At 65.0% G+C, this 14,611-nt stretch overlaps 1 protein-coding gene across 1 annotated transcript; it reads right to left on the reverse strand.

The window, feature by feature from the left end:
• Positions 1 to 6,122: 6,122 nt before the first annotated feature.
• On the reverse strand, positions 6,123 to 13,449 carry ABHD17A (abhydrolase domain containing 17A, depalmitoylase). The gene is made up of 5 exons (XM_068420543.1): positions 13,314 to 13,449; positions 10,848 to 11,363; positions 8,836 to 9,030; positions 7,991 to 8,170; positions 6,123 to 7,088 (listed from the first exon to the last, which is right to left on the reverse strand). Exons 2-5 carry the CDS (start codon positions 11,159 to 11,161, stop codon positions 6,863 to 6,865), a joined length of 915 nt encoding a protein of 304 aa, XP_068276644.1. The 5' UTR covers positions 11,162 to 11,363; positions 13,314 to 13,449; the 3' UTR covers positions 6,123 to 6,862.
• Positions 13,450 to 14,611: the final 1,162 nt, after the last annotated feature.

A 14,611-nucleotide genomic window follows, 5' to 3' on the forward strand; every position in this document is an offset into this window, starting at 1 on the left:
TCAGCACTGCCTCGGCCTTCTGGAAAGCAAAACACCAGCCAGGTTTTGGTAGAAGGATCCGAGGCACAAATAATTCCCCTGAGGCCATGCAGAGGAGTGAACTAGCTCTGTGCTGACCCCCGCGACGAAGGCCCGGCCCTCCCTCCTTTCCCCAGGCAATCGTCACACCTGTATTTACCAGTGGGGAAACTGAGGCGCTCGGTAACAGCAATTTGTCTGTGCCAAGTCGGCGCCGGAGCAAGGACTCAAGAGTCGGCCCTGGGGGGGTTCAAGCAAGCGAGAGGTGTCCACAGCTCCTGGGAATCACCTGGCGCTGCCCCTACCTTGAGTTTTCAGAGGAGTGACTCTGCCTTCAGCAGATGAGGCCGTTTTGGGACAACAGTGAGCAACCAAGCCCTTCAAGGAGAAATCCCATTACCTGGAGCCAGAAGCCCCAGCCCAGAGAGAAGGGATGATCCAGGAAAGCCTCATCGCTTGTGAAAGGAGAGATGGGAGAGAGGGTGGAAAGCGCTGGGGCAGTGCAGGGAGCCAGCGAGATGATGTAAAGAAAGGTGCACAAGGAGGAGTCGTCCTTGGCCCCAAGGAAGGCCAAGGGAAAGATCACAGAAGTCACGTTTCGTAGCAGGCTTTAAAAAAAACCAAACCCAACTTTATTTTCAAATACAGCACCGCAACAAGGCAACGATGCTGCCTCCTCCCGCCCCATCGCTCCCCCACTGCGCCCCAGCAGAGCGAGTCCAGGGGCTGAGGACGTCGGGAGTGGAACCCACCACCGCACCTGGCCAACGTGCAGGGGGGAGCGAGCAGGAGACCGACGCCCCAGCACTGCTGAGGTTTTGGGGCAAGAACCTGCCAGCCCCGGGAAACTTGAATAATGGATAAAAAGCTTTTAAAAAGCAGGAAACACCAGGAGATCGACAGCCTTAGCTCCGGCAGAAACACGCAAGGTGCTTCACAAGGTGTCCAGGGAGGGCTCGTGCTGAGCATCCCCACCCACACTCCTGCCTCCCACGAGTGCTAGAAAAGCGAGCTGTTCTTTCCCCCCCCCAAAAAAGAAAGCATTTTTATTTTTATGATATAGATAAATCTATTAAATATAACTTCAGCTGTAATAGTGAGGACTCTGTAGGAAGACCACGCACGTAGACACACGCTGAGTAACGTTCTTCCCCTTCCTTACGCTTCTTGCCCTGTGCTTACTCAACTCACAAGCTGGCAAAATAAAATAAAACCATATAAAATAAAGCATTCATTTCTGTCCACTCCTGGAGGACCTCACAGGGCAAAAAATGCCCCAAATCTAATCAGGCCTCACTTGGCTCCGCTTCTGCTTCCCCACATGGGAAGGGGCAGCTCGGTTAACTGGGATGCCCACTCAGTTCCCAGTTAGCAGCACTGGAAAAGGTCCCGAGGGTCTCTGTGCACACCGAGGCAGCCTCTCTGAGTACAGAGACCCCCAAATTCACCCATCCTGGTGGATCCAAGCCCCTGTCCCCCAGCTCAGCACCCCAAACAAGTCCCTCCAACCCTGCCAAGGACCTAAACCCCCCACCGCAGCCTCTCAGATCGACTGATGGCTCCCCAAGACCCACCTCATCTTCCCCCACCCCAACCTGGGGACAGGTTCCAGGCACATGGCAGGGTTGTGACAGCACCTCGGGTCTGCCAGCTCCAGCCCGGGGGTGGCTGGGGCTTGGGGGTGTCCCCAAAACCTTATTCCCACCCACCAGCCCAGGCCCAGCCACAGGCAAAGCAGCTCCTGCGGGGAGGGAGTCTCTGCCTCTCCGCAGCCGATCCCCACCCCAGGATAAGCCCACGGCCGGGTGAACTGGGTTGAGATTTTGGGGGGGAAAGAGCCAAAAAAAAGGTTTTTTGCATCACTGTAAAAATCCACCTCCCGGGGCACATTTCCACTCCCCACGGTGAGGGTTCAGCTTTTCTCTGCATCCACACCGGAACCTTCCCGTTGTCCCGGCATGGCCCCGGCACGAGGCACCAGCCAGGAGTTTGTGAAGGCAGAATCGGGGCGGTGGGAGCACAGGGGCTTCCCCAACGTGGCTAAAACCTCCTCTCGAAGGGTCGTCATCACAGGGTTGAGCTGTTCGGTGCGCAGGGGGACACCCCTCCCGGTCCCCCATCCTGGCACCACCCCACACACATCCCACCATGGTCCACGTCCCCCATGGCAGCCCCTCCCCAGCCCTGCTGCAGCACCCGCTCACCCCCAGCCCCCCCATAGCCAGGGGTGCTCCGTGACACCCCAGAACCCCACCCACAGCCTGGGGCAAGGGCATCCCACGCTGCCCCAACCCCCGGGGTATCGGCCAACCCCAGGGAGGATGCTCCAGCCCCCCAAGAGTGCTCCCAGTCCCCGAGGGCGCTCCTGGCCTCCCAAGGGGATGTTCCAACCCCCAAAGAGGATGCTCCAGCCCCCCAGGGTGCTCCTGGCCCCCCAAGGGGATGCTTCAACCCCCCAAGGTTGCTCCCATCTCCCCCCTGTCCCCCGTCAGGACTCAGTCCCTGGGTGCGTGGTCCCGCATGTGCCATCCAGGCGTCGTCACCGCGGGGCTGTGGCAGCCCGTGGGCCTCCCTTCAGCGTCCCAGCCTCCAGACATGGCTCAGGCATAGGATGACAAAGGGAAGCTCACAGGGGGCAGGGGACCGTGTCCCCGCACTCCTCCAGCCGTGTCCCCGCACTCCTCCAGCCGTGTCCCCGCACTCCTCCGGTCGAGCGCTCCTGCAGACGGAGGAGAGATGGGAGGCAGGAGGGGAGGGAAGGGGGCAGAAGCCCGGGGGAGCTGGGGGATCTGCAGGAGGTGAAAAACCAGCCCACGGATCTCCCCAGTGCAACTCACCAGCCTCGGTGCTGCTTGTCCCCTCCCTGGGGACAGTTTGGGACGCGGCGGGTGTGAGCGGGGCCGCACGCTCGGGCAGCGCTGGCCTTTGCGGGGGGGTTGTAGGTGAACGTGTGGGTTTGCGGGTGCAAACTGGAGGGGGTGATGCAGCACCAAAAGGGCGCGTGGGGGTACATGGGTGTGCGTGCGCACTCACACGCGTGCAGGTGTGTGCACACGCGTGTGGGTGTGAAGGAGCGTGCGAGCCCTGCGTGTGCGCGTTGCTGTGTGCTCGGGTGTGTGAGTGTGAGCGCGTGCGTGCGTGTCTGCGGGCACACGCATCTCTGTGCACACACATGTGTGCGTGACCACGCGCGTGGGGGTGTGCACACGTATGTGCACAGCGCAGAGCCGGGTGGGTCCATCCCGCCGTTGCCCACCCGCAGAGGCCAGGCCCGGGCACCCTTCCCAGGCCCCAACCCGGCACCGGGGGACCCCGGGGACCGCTGGGGACCCGCCACCCCCATCCCCCTCCCAGCCGTCACTCCCTCCTCCCCGTGACGGGTGTCTGGGCATCGGGCATCCGTGCTGCCTGGGGAGCGGGGGCAGACGGGCTCTGCTCCCCCACCCCTGCCGCCAGCCCTGTCCCCAGCTGTCCCCCGCCGGCCCCAGGTCGCTGCCCCACTCACCTGGCGGGGCAGAGCCAGGGGCTGCTGCCAGCGCATCCTCTCCTCGTCTTTTCCTCTCCCCTTCCCTCCATCTTAGCCAGCGCCGTGCAGAGCCCCTCACCCTGGCATCCCTCCTCCGGCACCCTCCCCTCTCCCCAGCCCGACCACAGACGGGATCCTTCCCCTCTGCCCTTTTATACCATCTTCGTTCATATGACAAGCACGTGAAAAAAACAGAGCAGAGCTCGGAAAAAAGCTCCTTAAGACGCTTTAATTCAGTTTCCTGGATCCCATGACTGAGCTCGGCCTCTCAGCGGGGTCTCATGACTGTGGCACGCAGGCCCCGGCCATCAAAAGCCTCATTTATGCCCCAAAAGAGACTTAAACCCCTCTTGGCCGGTCACCTGCTGAGCCTGACGTCCCCCGTGCCCGGCCTCGGCCGCAGCCCCGTCCGCAACGGCATCGCACCTCTGCCGAGGGCTCCTCGCAGCCGGTGTCCTCTCCTTGGCCCCGCGGGATCCCTGAACATCCAGTCGTCCCCTTTCGCAGCCATCACACGCAGCCACACGCGTGCACACACACGTGCACACACACATGCACACGCAGACACCCCCCAGCCCAGCCCACGTGCCTGCAGCAACGGGAGCAGGAGCCGCCTGTGCCCCTGCTCTTCTGGCTGGGGACTTCAAAACGATCCAGGGGGGGACACACCTGCCCTGTCCCCTCTGTGTGGCTGCTGGGCGGGACTTTGGGGACACTCGGAGGCCTGACTCTGTCTTTCCCCTCCTCCATGCCCTGCTGAGACCGTGGTGCCGGCAGAGTCCCCCTCCGGGCACCAAACCCCATCCAGGTCCAGCCCCAGCCCAGCCCCTTTCCTTCCCCGTCCCCTCCTGGCGCTCCCAACCCACCATGGCACCAGCAGTGGGGACATCCTGGTGGCGCATGGCCCAGTTTGGCACCAGCGGTGGGGACATCCTGGTGGCTCATGGCCCAGTTTGGCCCCGCTGCGGGGGATGCTGCGCCCAGCACCCCCAGGGCAGGTCTGGCTCATGCATTTTGGGGACCCCACAGCTCACATAAGGGTTAGTGCTTCTCCCTCCTCACTCCTGCTCGTGCCCGGCGAGGCCGGAGGCTGAGCCCTCTCGGGCCAGGGGCAGGGAAGGATCCAGACCCAAAAAGCTCCGATCCCCGACGGTGACGGATCACAGCCCTTCCCGGGCCACGGCTCCCCGTCACGGGGGCAGCAGCCGGACATGCCCAGCTCACCGGGACCCCACAGACCTGAGCTGGGTCTAAATTTTGGGGATCAAGCTGAACTTTTCTGTCCTTTTGCCTTGTAGGTTTTTTTTTTTAAACCAAGACAAACTGAAGCCACCCCGACACCCCCCTGAACCCAACCACCGGCCCCAAGACATCCCGCCGGCGACGCCGAGCCGCTCTAAAGCATCCGCAGCTCAACAGGAAACAGGCTGTAAGAGGATAAAAATACCCTTGGTGCAAACAAAACGTCTCTGTGTCGGGATTAGGGTGCCGTGGGCTGCTCCAGCCCTGCTAATCGGGGCCGGGGCCAGAGGGGAGCCTGGCTGGGTGACCGCGGTGGCTTTGGCTTCCAGCACACGCGTGAGCTTAAGGCTCTAAAACCACCCAGCAGCTGGATGCGGCGAGCTGGGGAAGGGGAGGGAGGGCTGGGGGAGAAGCCAAGACATCCCAGCTCCCCAAACCCACCCCCCAAAATGGGGGAGACCCCCCAGAGCCCCAACACCCAAATCCTCTTCTAGCTCCTGCAGAGCCCCAGCGTCAAGGAAGGGTCCCCCCCTCCATGGGAGGACCCTGCCTTGGTCCCCGGGGGGAGGCGAGGGATGTGTGGGGCAGAGGGGGGTCCCGTGCCCCCCGCCTCGGCCCCGCCATGGCTCCCAGCCCCAAACAATAGGTGCATTTGAGCGCTCCAGGCGTGGGGCCGCAGCGAGGCCCCGCCAGGAGGCCCCTGAGCCCCTCCGAGAGCCGCCTAAGGAGCTTATCGCTCCTCACATGAGCCAGCCAGGCCCCACGGCCTCACACCGGGGAGGAGGGGACGTGAGGGTGACAAGGACAGGGGAACCAGCGCCTGGGAGCCCTGCGAGGGTCCCCGTGGGCACGGGAAGGGGGAGAGTGGGGCTTTGCTGTTTGGGTTGGGGCAAGGGGTGCCCCAGGGGCAGGAAAACACATGGTCCCTCATGATGCTGGCCATGGGGATGTCCCCCTTCCCCTGGGACACACATGAGCCCCTCGTGCCACCGCTCCGGGGAGGTTGTGGCCATCCTCCCCCTCTGCCCCCACCGTGCTGCCAGAGGGATCCCCTAATGAGACAGGACAGGGGCTGGCAAGGGAACGGGCCCCCGCTGTGCCCATGGCCCGACTCAAAGAGACAGACCTTTGCAGCCCCTCTCGGGGGGACAACGGCTCCTTCTCCACCTGCTGCCACCCTGGGGCTGCCCAGCACCCGGAGGAGGGTGACAAGCGTGCGGGATCCAGCCAAGTGCAATTCACCCGAGGCATCGGCCAAGGGGCTGGGGCTGGTACCCCCAGCTGGGTGACAGGGAGGCAGCTCCAGCCGTACCCCGGGAAAGGGCGCACACGGGTGAAACGTTAAACCTCTGCTCTTTATTCAGTGCCCGGTTTCCTCGCCCCGCTGCCCGAGCGCATCACGAGCGAGCGGCACGGAGGAGCTTTTCCAGGGGTGACCTGAACGCGGGGCGTGCGTTGAGAAGGCAGAGCAGGGCCAGACTGGAGGCGGTGAGGGGCAGGGGGGCACCTCCTCCATGCGTCCCTGAACTCCCCTTGGGGACACGGCTCTGCCCTGGCTGCGGGGCGAACACCAGGCACCCCGTGGCCACCAGCTCCGATCCCAGGCAAGCTCCCGTTGAGAGCAGGAACCTGCCACCTCCTCCATCCCACCCCGCAGCGATGCCAGGGAGGGGGCCGGGCCCCCAGCCCCTCTCCAACTCGCCTTATTGCTATAGTCAGAGCAGCAGAGAGGCCAGGAGGAACTTGGGAGTTTGTTGTTTTAGGAGAGGGGACAAGGACATGTCCTAAGCTGAGGATTCGCCATCGTGAGAGCGGGCTCTCATCTTTCTGGGGAAGGGGGAAGGAGGGAGCTGCCATCTCTTGCCAGCCCGGCCAGTGGTGCCAGCAGCGCCAGGGCTGACACCGGGAGGGAGGAGAGTTGCGCTCGTGTCCAAGAGGAAAAGCACCGTCCGCTCCAGGGCTTCCCGCCCGCTCCTGAGGCCGAGGCTGTACAAACTCATTGCACCTCCAGCAGCAGGGACTGGAGAAGGGCACTGGGAGAACTGGAGAAACAGGCAGAAACCCCCTGTCCCACAGCTAGTTGCGTTGGCTGGCCAGCTCCTGGGAGATGAATTTCCGAAGGCGCTCGAGGTACTGGCTGTAGAGTTCAATGTCATTGTGTCCGGCCCCGTCCACCCACAGCGGCTCCACAGCCTTGGGGCAGCGTTCGAAGAGCGCCAGGCCGTGGGAGAAGTCGATGACTTCGTCCTCCGTGCCGTGGATGATGAGGACGGGAGAGGTGATTTTGGAGATCTTCTCAATGCTGTCAAGAAGGTGGGTGGGGAAGAGATGAGAGAGGGGGGGTAAGGACAGGGATCAAGGCACCCCCCATTCCTCCTGCCCCCCAAAACACATCCCCTTGGGGACAGGGACCAGGAAACACTCTTTGATCACAGCAGAGCATGGGGACACGGAGCTTCTGCCAAGGATGAGCTCCAGGACAAGATCTCTCCCAGCGTGACAGATGAGGACCAGACAGCAGTGACAACAGTCCCGTGGGACCTAGGCAGGGCCAGGACAGCGGGAGCCCAGGCCCTCCCCGCGTCGGGATCAGCCGTGCCGAGCCCTGAGGAGGGGAAGCAGGGCTGTTCTCAGCCCGGCCCCAAAGGCCAAGCGAGGCCATCGGGACGCTGAGCGTGGGCTGGTGGCTCCCAGCCACGGCTTCCGGCTCGGGGACTGTCCCTCGGGTCCCGCTGGCCTGGCTGCAAGGGAGAGGCGAAACAAGAGCTCGTCCCACCTCAGCGCTGCCGCTGCCCCTGCCCTCTGCAGGGGGTGGGGAAAGCCCAAGAAATTACCCTCGGGGGAGAGAGGGGTCCCAGGGACCCCCAGAGCTTGGGAAACCTGACAAGGGGCCAGTGGTGACAGCCCCAAAGCTGACAGGCAAAGACACTGCGACAGAATGTGATGCTCCCAGGGGACGTGGGGTGCACACGTGGCACAGTGAGGAGAGGACACGGTGTCCCCAGGGAGGGGTACGATCCCCTGCAGGGGACCAAACACAAGCAGGAGGATCCCGACGGGCACGTTTCAGCCTATCGTGGGAAATGGGTCCATGGTTTTCACCATAACCCTCCTTCATGGCCAGGGTGGGTGTCCAGGACAGAGCTGGGCTGGCACTGCCCCCCCACAGCTGTCCCCTGTGTCCCTTCTCCTCAGGCCACTCACTTGGGGAAGGCATCGAACCAGTAGGTCTTCTTGGTCTCGGGGAAGGCGACTCTCATGCCGGAGGTGAGCGGGGAGTGGAGCACGATAGCAGCGCACTCGTAACGGGAGGCGAGATCGACCGTGGGCACCGTGCCGATGCTCTGTCCGTACAAAATGATGTTCTCCGGGCTGATCCCATACCTGGGAGAGGAGAGGGCAGGTCAGCACCCAAGCACCCAGAGTCAGGAGATAGGAGATACAGTCCAGAGGGTCACCCTGCTCTGACCACAGCACCCTGCAAGGCTTCCTGGGGTGGGGTGCGGGGGAAACGGGGCTCTGTCCCCCCTCTGCCCACCCCCAGCTCTTCGCAGCTGGGCCCAAAGCAGCTGCCCTGCACCCCCGGCAGCACCAGGCAGCAGCCAGGGCTGAGCTGCTGGATGAGTTGTGGGGGGGTGTCAAGGCTCACCCCTGCCAGGAGCAGGGTTACAGAGGGGTTTGTGGACCCCGGGTCGCAGCCCCACAGGGCAGCCCCCCGTTCCTGGGGCACACTGCGAGCCAGGCGGAGCAGGCAGAGCCCGTCACGGGGCTGCACCTTGAGCCTGGCTGGGGAACCGGGGCTGAGCACAGCCAGGGGACAGCCTGGGAACAGCAAGACGGGGAGCACAGCTCGTGCCAGCACCCCAAAGCAAGGTCAGAGCCCCCCAGCACCCCTGCCCCTCCAGGTCCTGCTCCCCCTGCAGCTGCTTTCCGGCCACCCCTTCCCGTTAGGAGCAGCCTGGGTTCCCTCTCCGGGAGATTTCCTGTTTTCCAGACCCAGCAGGGTTTTCCAGGACATCCTCCCTCCCCCTGCCCGGCGCCCCGCTCACCGCGTCCGCAGCGCCTGCCACGCAGCGTCAATGTCGGAGTAGAGGTTCCTCTCCGAGGGTTTGCCCGTGCTCACGCCGTAGCCCGAGTAGTCGTAAGAGAAGATGTTGCAGTTGATGCGGGTGCCCAACCCGATGTAGAAGCTGCTCATCTGCCCCAGGTCCACGGCGTTGCCGTGCGAGAAGAGCACCGTGTACCTGCAGCACCGGGGAGAGACGGGCACGGCGGGTTCATCGGGGACTCTGCCCATGTGGCCACCAGAGAAGGTGCTTGTGACACCCCTGGTCCAACCCCAGAGACACCCAGACCCTCCTCGTGCCCCAGGGCCAGGGGCTCGCTCCCAGCAGAAATGGGCAGCCCGAAGGCAGGATGATTCTGTTCAAGTTTTTGAGTCTATTTTTGGTAAAAAAAGCTCAGGATTTGGGGCCGTTTGCCCAACGGGGATTTCAATAAGAATTCTGACAGCGGAGGTTTTTTTCTCCCCTGAGTCTGGCAAGACACCAGCCGCTGGGAGAGAAGTGAATTGTGGGAGTGCCAAGGCACAAGAAATTTCCACCATAAGGGAGGAAAAAACAATGTTAATCATAAAAATTCACACTAATAGCGCATCGATGGAGGCCTGGTGCTCTTCTGCCAGAGGGAGGGCGCAGGACCCGCTCCCTGCTGAGCCCCCATGGTTGGTCTAAGAGGCCTGCGGCCAGGTCGAGCCTCCATGTCCCAGCCTGGATGGCCCAGAAAGCCCCAGAAAGCAGGAAGGTGGCGGCAGGACGAGCTGCAGGAAGGACAGACAAGCTGGGGGGATGACAGACGGCAAGTGAGACCTGATGCCCGGGGAGGTTTGGGATGGCCAGATCCCCCCTCAGCCTGGGCCCTTCCCTCCAGCCCCACAGCCTGGGCACACAGGGCCGCTCTCGCGGGCCGGCTGGGAGCGGGGCTGGCGCCGAGCCTCGCCGCGGCAGGGCGGATGCGCCGGCACCGCAATCTCACCGACGGCTTCCTCTCCTCGGGGACCTGCGACGCACGCAGGGACGGAGCGGACGTCCCTCCCAGGCAGCCTGTCAGGTCTGTAACGCAGCTCTCCAACCCCTGCCAGAGCCATCTCCCCTCGCCCCAAGCCCACTCGAAGCCCTTGGCAAGCCGAGGGCAGGCCTGGGCTGCCTTCCCCCGCGCAGAGGTCCCTGCGGACGCCGCTCCTCGGAGGGCAGGTGGCTCCCGGGAGGATGCTGGTGGGGGGGTCAGCTGGGGTGCTGCAGGCTTTGGGACCTGGCCTCCCTCTGCACCTGAACCCCCAAGCTGTGCCACCGGCTCGGGGAGCAGCTGCCGCATCCCCTCCGGTGCCCATGCCATCCCGGGAGGGGGTCTCCATCCCACAGCCCCTCTCCAGCTTCCCAGTTTACGGACCCATGGGAGTGACCAGTAGCACGTTGTGCCTAAACCCCTCCGGGCTTTCACTCCCATCGCTCTTGAGGAATCAAACACACCCGTGAATTAGACCAAACGTGCAGACCCGGTTCACTGCAGGCATCTCCTGCCCGGCACAGGCTCTTGCCCATCCACGTGGGGATGGGGACGGAGGGCGAGCGGCCAGCATGGACCCCCCCGCTGCTCCCCGAGAGCCTCGCGCAGACGCTGGGTTCACAGCCGGAACGTCACATCACCAGCATGACATCAGAGGGGATCTGCGGGGCGGCCGAGGGAATCCCTACGGCCCGACAGCCTCCGGCTTTGTCTCCGCTCCCTGTTTAACCTCATTCCCAGCTGCAGCCACAAGCCAGACCGGTCCCGGGAGCTGAGCTCACCCGCGCCGCAGGACGCCTCCAAACCCCCCGCGGCAGGGCCAGCTCCTTCGGCAAGATGCCGGGTCAAGCCAGGGCAAGGAGGTGGCACTCAGCTGAGGGAGAGGAAGAGGCAGGACGGCCCCATGGCCCCCAGCGCTTCACCAGCCCGACGCTGAGCAGGCCAGGGTCAAACCGCCAGCAGCAGCGCCGCGTTGGCACGTCCATGGGCGACTCACCTGGCACCCGGCACACAGCGGACGTACATGCAGCCGACGCGGTTCCCTCGGCTGCTTTTGGTGACGAAGACCTCGATGTTGTCCAGCTCCCGCTGGGAATACTGGAAATCCGCCCGGTCCTTCAAGTGCAGCTTCCAGCGCCCCGCGGCACCGCCGCGCAGGGAGCCGGTGCTGGTGCTGCCCACGGGCTCCGGCTCGGGGACCACGGCGTAGGTGGGCTCCGGGGGTAGGAAGGCCAGTTTGGCGGCAATGCGGCTGGGGCAGGGAGGGCAGCAGAAGAGGCAGCAGAGTTGGCTGATGGACAGCCCGTTCATGACAGCGGCGAGGCGAAAGGCAGCCGTGCCCGGAGCAAGGGAGGATCCAAATCAGACAGAGGCCGGGAACAACGACGGCCCGGAGAGGCCCCGTCCTCAGCCGGCCCTTGGCACGGCCGCCGCCGGCAGCCCACCGCGGGCCGGGGCGCTGGTCGGGGCTGGGGCGGCCGCCATCCGTCCGTCTGCGGGCAGCAGCGGTGACCTGCGGGCAGGGCAGGCAGCAGTGAGGGCTCTGCACCCCAGACAGGCAGCACCCGCGGCTGGGGACAAACACACACCTCCCCAGCACCCCCCCACACCGAGGGGCACACCATCCCCCCCCCCCACCGCTCACAGCCCCCGTGCTCGCACCGAACCCACGCGCCCCCCCCAAAACCAAGCTTCCTTCCACACTTCCCAGCCCACGCAGCCCCTCACCACGCGCCGCAGCCCCCGCGCAGGCCCACGCCGCGGAGGCGAGGACGGCGGGCGCGGGATCGCACGCGGACACACACACACACGCTCCACAACGGCCGCACGGTTGGTGCTACAAAGGACACAGACCCCCCAGGACACCCCCCCACCCCAGACACCGGCACAGGCCTGGCTGTATGGGGGGGTGGGAGCACCGAGCTGCTGGAGAAAAAAGGGGAGAGGGGGAGAAAGGGGGGAAAAAAAAAAAAAAGCAACTATTTTCTGCAAGTTTGGGCACAGGCTCGCGCTGAGGAATGTCAAACCAGCCCACACCCCGAGGAATCCGCTCCATCTGCTCCCGAAGGGCTGGGAAAGGGGAGGAAAGGGTGGAAGGGGGGAGGCCGCCCGCCCACCCGGCACCCAAATATGCCGAAATATTGGGAGGGAAGGGGTGCCCTGTGCCCCGGCCCCGCTGCAGGCCTGGGCTGAATCTGGGTCCCCCTCGGGCTGGTGGCCAGCCACAGCGGTGCCGGGGCCGGCATCGCACCCAGCACACGGCAGCGCCGGGTTTGGCACCCGCGTGCCGGCGGGAGCACGCGCACCCGCGGCGGGCGAGGGTGTCCGGCGGCTGCACACCCGCACGGGCACGTCGGGGCGTGGGGCCGCGTGGGCAGAGGCACGCAGCTGCCGGCGGCTCGCGCCGTGTGTCATGTTCCGTGTGTCACGCTCGCGCCGTGTGTCACGCTCGCCCTGGGCCGAACCCCGGCACCGGCCGGGGACACGCACCCCTGTGGGCAGGCAGCCCTCGCCCCACCGCCAGCACAGGGGCTGGATCCACACCACCCCCCCCGCCCTGACCCCACACCGGCGTGGGGGCCGGATCCACGCCACGCACTGACCCCCCCCCCAGCCAGGGTGGGGGGATCCCCGCTGCACCCACTCACTCACCTGAGTGGGACACAGACACACTGACCCGTGTGGGACCCCCCCCCCCCCAATGACTGGTGGGTGCCCCCCCACCCTGACCAGCGTGGGCCTCCCACCTCCCCTGACAGCCATGGGACCCCCCACCCCACACACACTGATCCATGTGGGTGCCCACCCCCCCCCCCGACTGCTGTGGGACCCCCTCCCACACACACACTGACCCATGTAGGACCCTCCCCACTGACCAGTGGTTCCCCCCCCCCCAGCACTGACCAGCAGGGGCCTCCCCCCCCCCGAGACAGGCGCAGGCCCCCCCACCCCACACACACTGATCCATGTGGGTGCTCCCTCCTCCACTGGCTGGGGGGCCCCCCCCGACTGCTGTGAGCCTCCCTCCCCCCACTGACTGCTGTGGAACCCCCCCCGCACACACTAACCGTGTGGGACCCCCCTCCACTGACCAGTGGGTGCCCCCCCACCCCCGCTGACCAGCGTGGGCCTCCCCCCCCCCCCACTGTCAGCCATGGGACCCCCCCCACCCCACACACACACTGGCCAGCGTGGGCCCCCCCCCCGGCTGCTGCGGGCCTCACTCCCCCACTGACCGATGTGGGACTGTGGGACCCCCCCACGATCACTGTGGGCCCCACACACCCCCCACTGCCCTGCGTGGCCCCCCCCGCACTGACCGCTGTGGGCCTCCCCACACACTGACCGGTGTGAGACCCCCCCACCCCCGCCGCAGGACCCGTCCCCCCCCGCCCACACCCCCAGCCCCCACTCGTGACCCCCCCAGCCGAGGCAGAGACCCACGTCCCCCCCCCACTCGTACCTGGCCATGTTCCGCCGCGGCCCGACCGGGGCCCGCCCCCCCCCCCGCTCCGCACTCGGGGCTACCGGAGAGACGGAGCGGCCGCTGCGGGACCTCCGAGGCGGGGGCGGCGCTGCACAACGCCCGCCTGGCCCCACCCTCTCCTCTCCCGGAAGTGACGCTCTCGCCACCCCCCCCCTCTCGTTGCCAAGGGAACGGCGCGGCCCTGCCCTGAGGCCGCTTCCACCTCACGGCTGCCCGAGGGGCGGAGCGGGACGAGCCCCACGCACGGCGGCCACGCGTGACCAGGATATTCCGCCCCCCCCCCATAAATTCAGATGCCAAAGGCAGCCCGGCTTCCCCCAAAATGGACACGGGGGGTTTAGGCTCAGGCCTAGGCCCACAATAGATGCTGGGGTGAGGTCCCACCCGGGTCCTGGGCCTGGGCCCAAACCCCCCGCCAAGGTCACAAGCACCGCGGGGTCCCGCTCCAGCCCCGCAAATGCGGGTGCACCTGAGCCAGCGCGGGTGCGTGACACATCCACGCCCATAATGAACCATCCACAGCAAACTAGACTGGATTAATATTTACTCTGATGAAGAAGAAGGAAATAAAAGGGGAAACGTAAGTGGTGGAGAAGCAGGCGGCTGCCCTTTTGCCGTGTGGGCTTTCCCGTTGCATCCCCCACCTACACTACACCTGGAGTATCTGTGTGCGGTTCTGGGCCCCCCAGTTCAAGAAAGACAAGGAGCTACTGGAGAGAGTCCAGCGGAGGGGTACGGAGATGGTCAGAGGGCTGGAGCATCTCTGCTCTGAGGAGAGGCTGAGGGAGCTGGGGCTGTTCAGCTGGAGAAGAGCAGACTGAGGGGGGATCTTATCAATGCTCACAAATACCTCAGGGGCGGGTGTCAAGGGGATGGGGCCAGACTCTTCCCAGTGGTGCCCAGTGACAGGACAAGGGGCAACGGGCACAAACTGAGACATGGGAAGTTCCATCTGAAAATGAGGAAAAACTCCTTTCCTGTGAGGGTGCCAGAGCCCTGGGACAGGCTGCCCAGGGAGGGTGGGGAGTCTCCTTCTCTGGAGATATTCAAACCCGCCTGGACGTGACCCTGTGCAACGTGCTCTGGGTGCCCCTGCTTTGGCAGGGGTTGGGCTGGATGATCTCCAGAGGTGCCTTCCAACCCCAACCAGGCTGGGATTCTGTGATCCATGGGAGCTGCTTCACCTCCCCAGGGGCTTGTGACCCTCATATGAACACAAGGCAAGGGGTGGTTGTAACTTCTCACACCTTCCCCCCCACCAAGAGTGATGTCTC

This window comes from Nyctibius grandis, chromosome 31 (assembly GCF_013368605.1).
Source record: "Nyctibius grandis isolate bNycGra1 chromosome 31, bNycGra1.pri, whole genome shotgun sequence".
NCBI classification, from domain to species: Eukaryota; Metazoa; Chordata; class Aves; order Nyctibiiformes; family Nyctibiidae; genus Nyctibius; species Nyctibius grandis.

Excerpts from the sequence above, each read along its gene's own strand:
- ABHD17A (XM_068420543.1), bottom strand. The coding sequence starts at position 11,161 with ATGAACGGGCTGTCCATCAGCCAACTCTGCTGCCTCTTCTGCTGCCCT. Across the intron at positions 8,171-8,835 it reads TGGCAGGCGCTGCGGACGCG|GTATGGGATCAGCCCGGAGA; the intron begins GTGAGCGGGGCG and ends CTCCTCTCCCAG. Across the intron at positions 7,089-7,990 it reads TGGTTCGATGCCTTCCCCAA|CATTGAGAAGATCTCCAAAA; the intron begins GTGAGTGGCCTG and ends CCTTCTTGACAG.